Below are 15,721 nucleotides of genomic sequence, written 5' to 3'. Positions count from 1 at the left end.
CATTCCTGATAATTATTTACCGAACCACTTATGTTCTTCACTTTCAAAGATGGAGTCCCTAGCCTGAATGGGTCTGATGTGATCTAGCAAATCTTGTAATCCTGTGCCATTTATAATCTCTTGTTTTTTCTGAACACCTATAAATAAATAATAATACAAAACATTCTAATGATACTGTGTCCCATGCCTTTGTGTTATAAATGTTATTGTTGAGTTTAATTTATTCCTAAAATCTCAGCTGGAACTGTGGATTGATTAATACTTATGTCTGCTCTCTTTAGCAAGGTGATACCATGTCAGATGTTAGAACCTTATCAAACGCCTCAACAGTGGACAACATTAGGTCCATCTTTGGAAATGCTGTTAGCAGGTATGTTGATGTCAAGTTTCCTTTTGACATGAAGTTTTCTAGTAAATCTTCTTCTCCTTTCTCTTTTAAAGAACATGGGCTATGCTTACTTGTCCTGTTTTCTTCAAGGTGAATTAGAGAAGAGGGAGAGTTGCAACAATAGAGCTCTCCCTTGTCTTGCCGAATGTGTCACTTTTTTTTTTTTTAATATCAAAGGAGAGAGGGAAGTTGCAAAGATGTTCCCTTAATGCACTAAAAGGGGACCATTTGGTTGTAACTTCTCTGTGTGCTTGTTGAGAAAGAACAAGCTGTATCTGTGTTCTCTACAAGTTCTTAGCCTCTTCCTGTGCCATGAAAATCTTACCACAGTCTGCTATCTGATAAATTTTGAAGTCTCCTCAAATTTGTTTTTCTGAAATCTTATTTTGAAAAAAGCTACATTAGCTGAGGCTGAGTTAACTAGGCAGAAAAGTTTCAAAAGATGATTGGTTTTATTCGTTTTCAAATGTATCTGCCACTTTAGGAAAAATTCTCTCTTTGTAAGACATTGAGCTGTGAAGAATTCATTGAATGGACTTGTGGAATGGATTTCTCCCATGAATATTTGGGTGTCAATTTGATTCAGTTGCTAAAGTTACACTTCACATGTAAGAATGTAAATTTTAATACATGGAAACACCTTTAATGAAACACAGCAAACTAGAGAGGCTGTTTAGTGATAGGGATTGCAGCGTTGTTTCTATTTCTTGTTAGGCAGTCTTTTTGTCTACTACTGCTACTACTACTTGTTTGATGCAGTTTTTCTTTTGTACAGTTCTGGATAAATTGTCCATTTAAACAAACGTTTTGAAGTGAAACTTTTATTTTACCCGATTTAAGATGGTGTTTAGTCTAACTTGTTAGTTTGATTTAAAAATTGAACACAAATAAAAATGTCACTCAGTATATATTGAGGTTGAATTGGAAATAAGTAGCCCATAGGCCTTTTCTATGTTAACTTTAGAAGCTGGCGTAATGCCTTGCTAGAGAGCTTTGCTCACCAACTGCCAAAGTGGATTTCCTTGACTAATGAATCATGAAAATTATAAAAACTATTATGAAAATTGCTAATCTTAGGATCTATATGCATGAGCAAGAAAAAGGTTTACATTTTTATGACTTCTTAACATCCCACCAATAAATATTAGACTGGCACAAGTAGACAGAGTAGTTCAAGAAAAGGAACGTTCTTCCCTGGCTGCCGACGACAGTGTCCTTGTCTATCACTGTCAATGACTTAAATGGTGGAATGCACATTAGAATTATCAATAGATGGTTGTAATATTATGGATACTGTGATATGTTAAGTTATTAAAAAGATACTGTGGATATTTTACAGACTCCAGTCGTACTGTATTACTATTTAGCATTTACTTAGAAAGAAGAAACAATCCAGTCCAAGTTAAGTAATTTTGTGGCTCAGCAATGAATATTTGAACTCTCAGATAATTCTAGCGTTTTCATTAACTGTGATTATAAATAGAATATAGAACAATATATCACTAGTTGTGAGTACTGTTTGAAAAGCTAATTTTTTGTGTGTGTTTTGTGTGTATGTTTCTGTCAAACTGTCAACAGGGAACTGATAGAAGTGGGCTGTGAAGATACAAGTCTGGCCTTTAAAATGAAAGGCTACATCACGAATGCAAACTACTCTGTGAAGAAATGTATATTTTTACTTTTCATAAACCGTAAGTTTAAAAAAAAAAAGCATGTTGTACAGTCATATGTTGCTTACATAATAATCAGAAGAACAAAATGTTCTGAAGAACTACAAAATATATGAACGTTCTTAAAAACATTGAAGAATAAGTATTACAGTTAATTGTAGAGCTTAAGGTGGTTTTTGATTTGTAATGTGTGTCATGTTTTGCACTCTAAATAGTGGAAAGCAGCTAAGACTGGGCCTAAAGAAACTTAAGCTTGTGGAGTATCAAGGTTCTGATTTGTGTCCTGCCAACTTAGAATAGTCTCTCCATTCTGTATCAACATTAGCATAGGATGCAACAAACCTTGGCTGTATGAAATAATGAAAGGTAGTCTGGTTATTTCAGTATTTGTGGAAAAAAATACTTCTAAATATACCTAATCCTGGTTTTATGTGAAGAATAAATAGGTCTTGGGGAAAAATGGATATAATGGATACCCTTTGAAGATACAAAGCATGAAGATGTTGGTCTGAAGTAGTTGGATGCTGTACAGCGTACTTCAGTGGGGCTCTTTGAAAACAGCATTTTGTTCTGTGTTTCAGATCGACTGGTAGAGTCACCCGCTTTGCGGAAAGCCATAGAAACTGTGTATGCTGCTTATTTGCCAAAAAGTACGCATCCATTCCTATACTTAAGGTAAAGTAATAGGAAGTAGCCGCCTTTTAATTCTGTCTTGTAGGATATAGCTAGGGTGAGTAGGTTTAGAAGGATGTTTGTGTTCCTGATAGTAGTGTTGAGCATTGCACTGAGGTACTTAATTGCCAGACAGGAGATAATTAAATCACATTAAAGAAATCTTGAGAAGATGGGCCTTATTTTCAGAAGCAGTGATTGTCTGTAATTTCAGCTTAAGTCCTTTCAACATTATGGATGCTCTTCACTTATGAAAATGAGCTATGCTAGGAATACAGCACAGCATGTAGGACTAGTCAGATCATTATTCCAAACTCCTTAATGTTTTACCTATCTGTATTTTTAAGTTACTGTTCTTGGTGTACTAATAGAAGAACACATGAATTGCATACAGCTTGCTTACAGGAAATAAATTATTTTTTTAAAGTCAAGTAATAGCTAAAATTGAACAGAAACTGTCCTTTAAACATTGGAGACTATGGCATAGAATGGAACACCTGGCTTTGTAAGTAATTGAATCTCACCATCCACCAGTGAAACTTATTGATATCCAGTGCGTTCTAACAATAAAGCTCTTGCATTGCAGCATTTCACTGAATACCAGCTTGGTATTATTGCTAAATGATAGGGCATCAGAAGTCATTAACTCATGGGACACTGCAAGTAAAAGATACTTCTAAAAACTGTTTTGTAGTAGTACAATGGGGAGTTTGGTTTACGCTTACCTATGTAAGCTGATTTTGGTGCGTTTGGAATAGAGTTCTTCAGAGAAATTATTTTTTAATGCACTACAGCCAGATTTGTTTGGTATAACTTCAGCATGTTTCAGGACTATTTTGTCTTGTCTGCATGGATTAATGGCCCCAAGTCTGACAAATTTCTGTACTCAACCAATCTGTGCCCTCTGCCATCCATGGGAAAGTTTAGGTTAACTTCTTTTAAAATGTTTTCCAGCCTGGAAATAGCTCCCCAGAACGTAGACGTGAATGTGCACCCTACAAAACATGAGGTCCATTTCCTTCATGAAGATAGTATTCTAGAGCGTGTGCAACAACATGTAGAGAGCAAGTTATTGGGCTCTAATTCTTCAAGGATGTACTTCACGCAGGTGAGAATATGTGTTTGAAGCGACCACAGCTCTGTGGTGTTTTAACTGTTGTTGATATGTTTACTCAGTTCTATAGTACAATTTATGCAGTGATTAAGAGTCATCAGTGTTATACTGGTAGCTTGAGAACTTGGCTCTGTTTCAGGGATGAAATTGCCTTAACGTATCAATATTGCGGCAGTGAACTTACTGGAGAGAAAGTGCATGAAACCATTTTACCTATCTTTCTGTCAAGTGTCTGTTCTTCTTTCTAAAGAAAGTCTTCTTTATTTTACAAGTATATTAGCCTTCACGTATGGTAAATTGTTTTTATTCTGCCTCGGTTTATATGAAATATGTGTGACTGAGGAAATTGTTTGTTCTATGTATTTGACAACACTTTGGATTTAATCCAAATAAAAAAAAATCAGGAAAAATACCTCTTCATATAGAGTTTAAAATTATAATCTTCAAAGAAAAAAGGCAATTTTCCTCGTGCTTTCTTACCTTAAAGATTTTCCCTTTAAGATAAGGGAATGCTAACTGCCAAGATGATGACATTTATGCTTTGTGTCTAGCAAGTGCAAAGTTGGCAGCCCATTTCAAGTCCCCCAAGTGCAGTGTCAACTGCTTAAAGTTACTTGCCTCTGAGCAGTAAGATGCTGTGAGAAATGTGACTCATCTTTGTGCTTTTTTTTTTTCCTTGTTGTTGAATCTCTTCTCTTTACTTGCCCATATCTGAACGAAGACGTTACTTCCAGGGGCTGACTGCTCCTCCAGTGAGGTTGTAAAATCAGCAGCAAACTCTTCTGTGGTTACCAAAGGAGCCAGTGATAAAGTTTACGCGCATCAGATGGTCCGTACCGATTCCCGAGAGCAGAAATTGGATGCTTTTCTTCAGCCAGCGAACAACCCCCTAAATACAGGCTCCACTGAAGCAACGACAGAGGTTAATGCAGGACCTCCTGAGGGTGCTGTCAGGCCACAGGATGCTGAAATGGAAGATGTCAGTGATCTTGTGGAAATGGCTGATGTTCAGGAGGACATGGAGATGCCTGGGGTGCCGAGTGAGAGTGGACACCCGTCTCCTGAGACAGTGCCTTCTCGGTAAGTCTCGTCTTTCTTGAGGTCATTCAAGGCTACCTATTTATTTCACAGTATGGCCCTGAACCTGATGGTTTTTCTGATCTGTTTGGACTTTTGCTTTTTCAGAAGGAAAAATTTTGCTAGAACAAGTTTCCATGGCATTTTATTGAGAATTTAAACTTCATCTGTGAACTGTAAATTTCATAACTTGTGATAAATTTGGTAACTGGAAGGGGATTTCCATGCATACTGAAAGGCAGGAAACAGTATAAATAATGGCATTAACTCTACTTTAGGGAGATAATATTGGTCTGTCTCTATTTGGAGATCCTCCTTTTGTGGGGAGATAGAAAGATAGAAACTACATCACTGAATGTTGCAGACTTTACCCTAGTAAAGATAAAAGTGCTGTAATCTTTGTATAGCTCTTGCAGGAGCTGTTAGGAGAAACCAAAGTAGTCTGAGGAAATCTGATTTTTTTTTTTTTGCAACCTCCTAGTATTACAGAAAAATGATCATCAAAAAAGATCATTAGAAGTATCAACATTTTTTTGATGGGTTCTTTAGAGCCAAATTTGTGTGGTGCTTGAACAACAGATGGCTGATCTGATTGGTATTAAAAGTCATAAATTCTCTTATGAACTACCTTTTCCTAACCAATTATGCCTCAGAAGTAAAATAAAAGTCTTTCTTTCTGGGAAGCTTTGGGAAACTTTTGCATTTGCCGTATTAATGTACAACATGTGAATTGAACATCCTATCTGTCATGTGTGTGTTCTGCCCAAGTGATAGGAGAATTGAACATACTGCCTTTTTTTCTTTTGGTACTGCAGAAAGAGGCCACGGGAAGACACCGACATAGAAATGGAGAAAAATGACACAAGGAAGGGCATGACTGCTGCTTGCACCCCTAGGAGAAGAATTATCAATTTGACCAGTATATTGACTCTCCAGGAGGAAATCAGTAACCAGGCACATGCAAGTAAGCAAGCCTTTTGCTTCTCAAGATTGTTGTTATTCCACCAACTAAATAGGGTTTGTTTGAACTGCTGGGGAAACAGGTATGTAGGAAGTGGCCCAGTCAGCTCACTGTGCAGCATAAGTGAGCTTTTAACAGAAATGTTTCTTAAATGTCAAGGGCCAAACTTTGAACAGGAACCTGCTATATAACAGCTAAAGGACTGTTTTAAAAACTTAGCATGTACCTTGTCAGTTGGTGGATGTTTTGTGCATTCCAAATATTTTGCAAACCTTAACTTGCATTATAACTAATAACACCATAAAATTGCAGCTTGAAAAGCTGTAATCTTCAAATAAAAACAGCAGCTACGATACGGTTATTACAGAAATTTTGCTTAGTCATGTGATTATGAAGTAGACTGGGACAGGCTTGATAATCATAATTTTTATGGACTGCTTTTGCTCCTCATTTTCATCTGTATCTGTCCCACTTATTTCACCAGTCTCATCATTTCATATATTATTGTCTCTTACCAGAAGAGTTGTTTTAGAAGAAGGTAAAAGGCTGGAAATTCCTCCCAGGGTTCTTTACCTCTTAGCTCTTTCAGTTGCCTTTGGAGTCATACTGAGTCACATAACCCATACTACTCAGTCTAAATGTTGGGATTCACATGTCCTGGGGGTTTTGTTGAATTTATTTTGATTTTGCTGGTAGTAAGAACTGGGGAGACTCCACAGCTAAAATGGCTAGACTAACAGACATCTGTAATAAATAATTTTTTTATAAATTACTAAAAATCTTTATCTTTAGAAAGCATGTACTTACACTTTCTTTGTGCTCCAGAAAAAGATTTGCATTAGGCTGATAATTCTGAGCTGGTAATTCCATATCTGACTGTCACTGTTTAAATACTGAACTCGGAGGTCCTGAGCCATAAAATGTCCAAAATGTCTCAAAATACATGGTAGAATTTGTGCAGCTGCTTGAGGTTGTCTTGTCTTCACATGTGAAAGAAATTCTTGCAAAGGTCTCCTGTAGGTAAGAAATACTCTTCTCACAGTACGGTATTCCTTTGGAAAAGGTGACAGTGGAATGTGGGTACTGTAGTGCTTTGTACACACTGCTATTGCAGTGCCAAGCTCTGTAACAAAGCTGCACCCAAGGGCTTGCAACTAGTGACATATTTTTTGTGGAATGCCCAAAATGAACTCTTACTATAGAATCTGACTTCTCATACATTTTTTTAAATATATATACATGAGAAGGCCAGAAACTTATTTTGGGAGACAAAAATCAATTACAGATCTATTCTATCACACTTCCAGAATTTAGTCTGACAATACTAGATTTTGTTGCAAAGTTGTTTTACATCTGCAGTTTTCTGTGAAGTATGTCTGTGCTCCCTTACTGATCTCCTGTGGCTGGAAATGAATTTTGAAAGGCTATTCAAGTCAAACACAGAGATATTTTTTCTTTGCCTTTTTAGTTCAACTGTTACATAATTGTTCTCACTTATGCTTTAATATGTATATGTATATGCACACAAGTCATTAATATTTCAAAACATGGATAATTGGTAGTACAGGCCTATAAGAAGCAGCAGGGGTGTGGTAGTGACTGAACTGTAATCTGAGATTTTAATCCTAAAAAGACACATGCTAATGTGTCTTTCAATGCTAAAAAGAGTGCTAAAACCACTCAACTAAATGAATTAGGGCAGGATTGCAAATATGAAATTACATCCTTTTGTTTCTTCCCCACCCCCTCAACTGTTTTCAGGTCTTCAGGAGATGCTACATGATCATTCATTTGTTGGCTGTGTGAGTCCTCAGTGGGCTCTGGTCCAGTATCAGACAAAGCTGTATCTTCTCAATACAACAAAACTCAGGTAAAGAAGCTGTTAGACTTGCTGGCAGTTGAAATAAGTACCAATTACCAAGCTAATTAGAAAAAGGAAGGAAATGACAGGAAAAACAACATTGTTTTCTTGTTGCCTATCCAAAAAGTCATGAGGCTAAAGATGAAGCAGTCAGTTTCATTCCTGGGGGAAGTTGCAGGTAATCAGTGTAATTAAAATGCCAGCTACTGTACTGTGTGCTCACAGACTGGGGGATGGGAAAGACATTTTATTTTCCCCGTGATCACCTACAGCACACTGTATAAAGACAAGCAAGCGAAGGCTTCAAACAACTCATGTAAAATGTTGTATCCCGTTGGGTTAAGAGAACCTGCAGGACATGATGATAACACAAAGTTTGGGGTTTTTGCCTATGCAGCCTTCCAGGGCCAGCTACATAAATTTTGTAACAAGTAAGAGAACATACTTAAGATAGACATGTCTATCAATTTCCAAGGTCCTGTGCATTTCTTGCAGTGTGGCAAAGGAGTAAAGAGGCAAGATAACCTGGGAATAAATTGATAGTGGCTGCATGCTTGAGTATGTAATACTTCTGCACCAACATGGCTGATGATGACAGAAACAGAGAGATTGAATTGTAAACATCTAGATAGTGCATGTGAACCTTAAACTGTTTAAAGTAAGATCTTTGTTAATATGAATGGATATAATATGTCTGATGTTTCCAAGATGACCATTATTTTCCCTTCTTAATTGTGGTAACTTAAGAGATATGTGATCCTGTCTGTGTAACTAATTTTTGTACTTCTATTTAGCCAAGAACTCTTCTACCAGATACTTATTTATGACTTTGCAAACTTTGGAGTTTTAAGATTGTCTGTAAGTATAATTTTACATTATATCCTATATGAGAAGATTTTGTTTACAATAAGCCTGTTTTTTCAGACAAATGTATAGTTTTACAGTGAGAATAGAATGTAGAAAAGTCTGTTAGTAATTTTGTAACTACTACTGTAAGTTGTCATTCACCAAGTTTTGCTGTTGCTCATTACATTGAGACAAATAATTAATTTGAATACACAATCGATCAGAAATAGTGTTGATTGCTAGCATCTATCCTGTAAATATCGCAACACTTCACAGGACTGTGATCTCTGCAGAGTTATATCAGTAAGAAAGTCATACTTTTTAGACTGGGTATGATAAGCAGAACCATTTGCTCTGCAGGCCAGAAAGGGTATATTACACTTAGTTTATATGTGAAGGAAGAAGCTATACATTTCCAGTAGAGAGCGTGTTGATCATTAACAACAGTGTTGCCTTCTCCATTTTTAGGAGCCAGCTCCTTTATATGAGCTTTCAATGCTTGCTTTAGAGGATCCTGAAAGTGGCTGGACAGAAGAAGATGGCCCAAAAGAAGGGCTTGCTGAGTACATTGTGGAGTTTCTGAAAAAGAAGACTGAAATGTTGAAAGATTATTTTTCTCTTGAAATTGATGAGGTGACTGCTGCTTTTCTGACAGTAAATGAATGGTGGGCTTGGCAGTGTTAAGGTCCCAGTTGGACTTGATGATCTTAAAGGTCTTTTCCAACCAAAATGATACTATGATTCTACATTTTGGTAACAGATAACTGCAGCAGTTTGCCTGTAGTACTTCCTATCACTAAGATCTAGCTCCAGTAGGATTTAGTTGGCTTACCCCTTTCATTAAAAACGCTCAGGACTTATACTGCTTGGCACTACACAAAGAAGTTTATATTTAATTAGTTACCAAATAATTTAGTCATTGACTTCCATAACTAGAGTGCAGATCTCTTACCCAACCAGGTGTGCAGCCTGGCCAGCTCTCTAGCCAGGCAGGGCTACAGCATCACCATTCCTCTCAATGTATCTTTTGTGTGTGTGACCTAACGCATCCCTTACTCTATACAAAACTGAACAGCTTCATCAAGGGCCATATAACCCAGACGCTCTCCTGGGAAGAGGGATCAGTGGCGAGGGGTAGAGGCTGAATTCAGGTCTTCCTGAGCCAAGTGGCTTAAATCCAAGCCTCGTGAAGTTCACCACCACCACTACCCCTCTGCCTCCAATGTCTGCCCAGCATCAGGCTTTAAAATCTTCCAAGTTCAGATACCTTTAAGGCTCACTAAGTTTGTTAAGGATCAGTCTCACAATAGGTAACAGTTTTGATGCATTTACTTCAAGAAAGAACATTTTTTTTTTTTTACTGAAGCAGCGTTACCTTGCAGGAAGGAAACCTTATTGGGTTACCACTTCTGATAGACAACTATGTTCCGCTGCTGGAAGGACTGCCTATGTTTATCCTTCGCTTGGCCACAGAGGTATATTCCCTTAATTATTTTATTCATTCACAAATGACGACTTCTATTTAGGAAGGAATGAAGTGAATCAAATTAATTAATCAGAAGTGGCAAAAGAAGGTCAGGAGTTGGTTAAATCTACAGTTACATGCTCTGGACACTTTTGCTATGGCTACAGATTAGTTGTGCTTTGCCTTTGCATTCATAACTACTGATTGAATGAGAATATATTTTGATATGAAAGCCTGAATTCCTTTTTTTTTTTTTGTTCTATACCATTACCTTATCAGCACAAAAATGGCCAAGACATTGTTATGACTTCTTAATATGAAGAATCTCTATCAAGTCTCTGACTGCTGCCTGGATTCTGTTAAGTGACTTCTTTTTCTTCTAACAGGTAAACTGGGATGAAGAAAAAGAGTGTTTTGAAAGCCTAAGTAAAGAATTGGCTATGTTCTACTCCATTAGAAAGCAATATATAATAGATGAAGCCAACCTGACAGACTCTCAGGTACAAGAATATGTAACTAGTCATATAAACAAACAACTAACACCACACAGGTAAATTCTTCAACTGTAGACTTCTAGTCCCAACGCTACTTTCAGTGAAGTGAATCAAGTTGCAGTGTGGCAAGATTCTGAAAGACTGGTTTAAGTTTTCTAAAGTATTATATGTATTAAGAGAACCTTTTAACTTTGAGTATTAACTTTGAGTATTGCAGTTTACTTGTTCATATATTATATCCCAACTCAGAGGCCAAGTACTGTTCCATTTTTTTAACCTGCTGAGCTATGGTAAATTTCTATAGAAGAATAAGGATGCATATAAATTAAAAATATAATCTGCTTGTTACTAAGTATCTATCTGCTTAATCAGTCAGCTCAGTTATCCCCTTCTGCAAGTGACTTTCCAGAGCTTAAATTAACTTGACTGTATAGAATGAACTTCTCTAACAAGCAGAATTTTACAATTGCTGTAAATTGTCTTACATAATAAAGTTTCTTAATGAGTTTCTTCTTCTCTAGTAAAAGAGAATTTCAGTTTAACTGTTTGTCCTTATTTTTTTTTTTCCTGTATTTCAGAATGAAGATTCTGACTCTGGTTCAACAACATGGAAATGGACTGTGGAACATGTACTTTACAAAGCTTTTAGGACTTATCTTTTACCTCCGAAACACTTCACAGAAGACGGCAACATTTTGCAGCTTGCTAACCTGCCTGACCTGTACAAAGTTTTTGAGAGATGTTGAGCAAATAGTTCTTACAGACTGGTGCATATCTAAAAACATTTATGCTTCATTCTTGTTTTTCTTAGGATAGAGCTGGAATCTTGATGGAGGAGAGAAAGAGGGGATTTAGTATCATACTGACATGATAGCAAATGTTCTATTTTCCTTCTGTTGATCAAAGAATAAAAAGAATCATTTTAGCTACATCTAAACCTAAGTAAGTTCCTAAAACAAAACTTCCACTTACTCTTCAAGTTTCACTATTAAGCAATACGCTAATAGAAAATTAGTTGGGTTAAGTAATTGTGAAAGGAGAGAGAACTTAATTGTCTATGCGAGTGCCTTAACTTAGATTGCTTCTTGAAAGCAATCTAGATTACCTACCTCCTTTTAAGGACTGTTGTGTGACAGTACCTGCACTGTGAATGTCCAGGCAAAGCACTTAAAATCATCTCTTAATGCAGAAGCTAGTCTTGTAATATATCAGACTCTCTGCTGAAATAAGGCAAATCCCTTCCCGTTTAATCAAGGAGTCAGAAAATGGAAACTCCTTTCAAAGAAGAGTTGCAGCTGACAACCTGACTCCAGGTTCCACGGTGAGAGGAAGCTATTAGCTTTGCTTGGGCAGGAAAAAATACTTGAGCTTTAATTTGACCTCTGGCATTCCCCAAGACCATTGCAAACTTGAGTTGTCACAAGGAGGCTCTGGGTGCTTCAATGGGGTGCTTTAGAGGAAGTGAACTAGAAGCAGATGTGCTCTCCACCCTCTGCCAAATGAGGTTTTAACAGGGTTTTTGTACATGTGAATGCTCTCAAAACCCCCAGAACATTCTTTGTCTTCAGAATATGCACTGTAAGAACAACTGATCAAGGCCCTGAGTGTTTCTTCTGAACAAACAGACAAAATAATCTATGATCACTGAACTATACTTGTCTCCAATTTAATGAGTAGGCCTAGGGAGACCTGCTACGTACAAGGCTGTTCCTCAACAGGGAAAGCATTCTTCTAAGTTTAAGAGGCACCTAGCATCCAAACAAAAAAAAAAAACCCCACAAGCTTCAGTTCTGCGCTGTAAAGATACTGATACTGTTCCATTTTAAGTCAGGTCTGGTACAAGCAGAAGCATTAACACTCTGGATTGCAAAGGTCCCAAAACCTGCCTTTCTTTGAGAGATACTCCTGAAGGGCAGCAGTTTGCAACAGGAAATCATCTGCAATGGGCTTGACCTGGCCTCAAGCCACGTATTACTTACTTCCTGGTGACGTGGGGCACCATGTTCGTCGAACATATAGGGACTGGTAACGGGAATCACATTTGTACTGTGATTTCACTGTATATTACCCTTGCTATAGCATGCTTGTCTTGTGATTTTGGCATACTGCTGTATCCCTCTTCTAAATCCAAATAGCCCGTAATGCCTAATATATCAAATAAGTAAATATGGTATTAAACATCAAAAGCTGCCACTGTGGAACATCTGAAAGAACCTGTTTAGAGAATATTGGACTCTGACACATGTACATGTGAGAAGTGTCTATAGATATGCGCTTAAATATGTTGTGTGGCAGCAGATCAGTGGTGCACATGCTCATGCCAAAATACCAGCTCCTGATCACACCTTTCTGCAGGTTCCTGATCCCACACAAAGCAAACAACACAGAAAATCATAAGTGTACTTTAAGTTGTGTTCATTTTTTTCCTCTTTTTGGTAATGGAAACCTGATTATAGTACAAAGTTGCTGGCACAAAATCAGAATTTTTTTTTTTTTTTTTCATTTTGTATAGTTTGGAGCTTTAAGCAACCCAATACAGATTAACTGTCTCTTCTTCATGGGGAAAAAAATGTTCTTGCAAAATGTATTTAAGTTACAGTTGCAATAAATCATCAATCAAAACACGCCTAAGCCTGTCACAGATTACAACATGACAACCAGCTAATGGCATCAATTTCATCAACAAGTTGCTGGGGTTTGGGGATTTGGAGGTTTTTTTTTCCTTTTAGATTCTTCACTGAAACCTGCTTCTTGAAAAAAGACTCACTTCAAATCTCATTTTCAAGCCCAATAAAAAGAAAACCCAACAAATTACAAACAGCCTGCAGCCACATTTGGTGTGTTTACAACAGTTCATATATTCAGCTTTTCAAAACTAGAAAACCACAGGGTGACCTGCTTTCTTGCCTGCTTGTTGAACTGCTCAGCTCATCTCGATTACTCATGATTCGCAGGAAAACTGAAGACATACATGAAAACAGTTCTCCAGGCCTGACATACATTACTACATACATTAAATGCTCAACACGCTCAACTCTACATTCTGCTATTATTTTGCTGTTTCTCCGAGCACAACTTGCATCACCAAAACCAAATCAACTTTGAGAACTCTTATCATGACAGCCACTGTAATACTGTCCCTGAATCTCCGTAAGTCAGATACAAGGATATTTGTCTCAAGCTCCTTCCTTCCAATTGTTAAAACATAGCAGGATTCAGTTGCGCTACTTCATTTGCAAAAATCACCCACCTGCTGCCAGGGGACCTCTCTAGGTGACACCAAAACGAGCAGTGATTATTCTTCAAATGCAATTCTCAGTCCTCAAAAGGAAAGTCCATGTTTCTCCTCAAGACAGAAGCAGGAGCTCTCCCAAGCTGGGCAACACAGCTGCTTCACCCCAGCTTTGTTGTAATGCGAGCCTGCTGCTGTATTTTTCCTACCCTGTATGCCCAACTGGCCCCTGCTTGCAGGACACTACTGCCAGAGGAACTGGCCCTGAGGAGCTGGAGTACCATCCCACGAGGAGTATTAACTGCAGGAGGAAGCAGACACTGAGAACAGGTTGCATTTCTTACATTTCCAGAGGAATTCCATATTGCAGATTGAGGAAGGTGTTCAAATAAAGCCATACACCTAGATGAAGTTCAGGTTTAATGGAATTTTTGACCTCCTATCCCAGATGCATTTTTCTCATCAAGTTTAATATTTGGTTAGGAACAGCATTGTTAAATGACAGGTTTTGATTTTTTTTTTTTTCTTCTAATGGTTTATTCTTACCTACATCCTCTGGAACAGATCTTGAATATTCTGAAGTGACATAAGTGATAGACTTGATCCTGGCTTATTTTTGTCATCCAGCAGTCACATAAGAGAATTTTAGAAATAGCATACTGAAGCCGCTGTAACCACTTAGTGCATTCGATGAATATTGATGGTCAACGTGACATAAGATAGACTGCCTAAGCTTTTAGTCATGCACTTATTTACAGTACTGTTATTTGGAGCAAAAAGGCAGGTGATTTTACTGTTAAAGTGAAATGAAATAGCTGTGAAGGTATTCTCAAAACAGCTGCTTAAATGTAGCTCTTGCAGACTTCAATAGCATCACTTTCACCTCCATCTCTTCCTCTCCTTTCTCCTTGTACTGCCCCCAGAATGGGTCTCTGTTCAGTGCTGTAGCCTCAACTCCAACAGGACAACTCAGCAACTGATCATGTTCAGGACTTGATCCCACTTTTAATAAATGATCTCCCAGCCCATTTGCTCATACCCAAAGCTGAAAAGAGAAAAGAAATCCTGTATCCACAATGTCCTAAACAGTGTTGAACACAAGTATCTGCAATTTCCAGGGCTCATCAAGTTCATGGCTGTGAGTTTGACAGCTGCAGTGGCTTACCAGCCCCTGCTGTTATTTTATGAATTTGTTGAGATTGAGTAAGGGGGAGCCAATGCATGTTTTAATGCTTTGAGGACCGGCTTTCCATTTGTGCTGTTAGTGGAAAAATCCTGCAAACTGAGTCACTATTGGTTCAAGGAAAAGCCGTGGAAGAGTTCGACAACAGCCCAGCCTGTCTTCTACCTGCTATGCTTCTGTTCCACAGCAATGGAAGTACTACAGAGCAATATAGTCCATATGCATGAGTTAACATGTGAAGAATATGTTGGTACTTAATATTTGCTGTGCAGGTTGCTAATAAAACCAGGTGGCTATATAAAGAAAGTGACAACACTTACATTCCCCTTTAGGTAGGAATTAGGTGTTACCTAAAACTTTTTTGATCAAGCGTCGGTTAACAGGTAATATCTGTATCTGAAAACACATATCCTATACATACACATCTGAATTGAACGATTGACTGCCTTCCTTTCGCTACTGGGGTAATACCAGCGTTTGCAAAGGCTCGCTTAACTCCAGTTTCCTCCTTGAACCTAAACAACATCCACCACCAGTACAGGAGTGGGAACTAAGTTACTTCAAAAAGCTCCCTGCATCCTTTTGGTATCACATATGCAACAAAGAAATGATGTTCCACTAACACTGCATCCCTACAGGCAGCCACATTTTGCACAAAATCTATGCAAACTGGAATCCTCATTACCCTGCAAGAAATAAAGGACTGATACATGTGCATTTTCAGTTGATAAAGCAACAAAATATCATAATGCATTATC

General features: G+C 37.7%; 1 protein-coding gene across 1 annotated transcript in view; it reads left to right on the top strand.

Annotated features, from left to right (window-relative positions):
• Window positions 1-11,523, top strand: part of MLH1 (mutL homolog 1) — a 13,736-nt gene extending 2,213 nt beyond the window's left edge. The window contains exons 3-14 of the mRNA XM_010289066.1: window positions 282-370; window positions 1,967-2,079; window positions 2,640-2,733; window positions 3,685-3,838; window positions 4,566-4,924; window positions 5,737-5,885; window positions 7,644-7,752; window positions 8,538-8,601; window positions 9,058-9,222; window positions 9,972-10,064; window positions 10,441-10,554; window positions 11,127-11,523. Of these exons, the coding sequence (XP_010287368.1) occupies window positions 294-370; window positions 1,967-2,079; window positions 2,640-2,733; window positions 3,685-3,838; window positions 4,566-4,924; window positions 5,737-5,885; window positions 7,644-7,752; window positions 8,538-8,601; window positions 9,058-9,222; window positions 9,972-10,064; window positions 10,441-10,554; window positions 11,127-11,294 (1,659 nt within the window). The 5' untranslated portion in view covers window positions 282-293 and the 3' untranslated portion in view covers window positions 11,295-11,523. The remainder of the gene's footprint in view (window positions 1-281; window positions 371-1,966; window positions 2,080-2,639; window positions 2,734-3,684; window positions 3,839-4,565; window positions 4,925-5,736; window positions 5,886-7,643; window positions 7,753-8,537; window positions 8,602-9,057; window positions 9,223-9,971; window positions 10,065-10,440; window positions 10,555-11,126) is intronic.
• The last annotated feature ends 4,198 nt before the right edge of the window (window positions 11,524-15,721 follow it).

This window comes from Phaethon lepturus, unplaced genomic scaffold, assembly GCF_000687285.1.
Source record: "Phaethon lepturus isolate BGI_N335 unplaced genomic scaffold, ASM68728v1 scaffold18286, whole genome shotgun sequence".
In the NCBI taxonomy this organism is placed as follows: domain Eukaryota; kingdom Metazoa; phylum Chordata; class Aves; order Phaethontiformes; family Phaethontidae; genus Phaethon; species Phaethon lepturus.
Note: the sequence above shows the minus strand (reverse complement) of the source record. Positions and strands in the feature narration are given on the sequence as shown.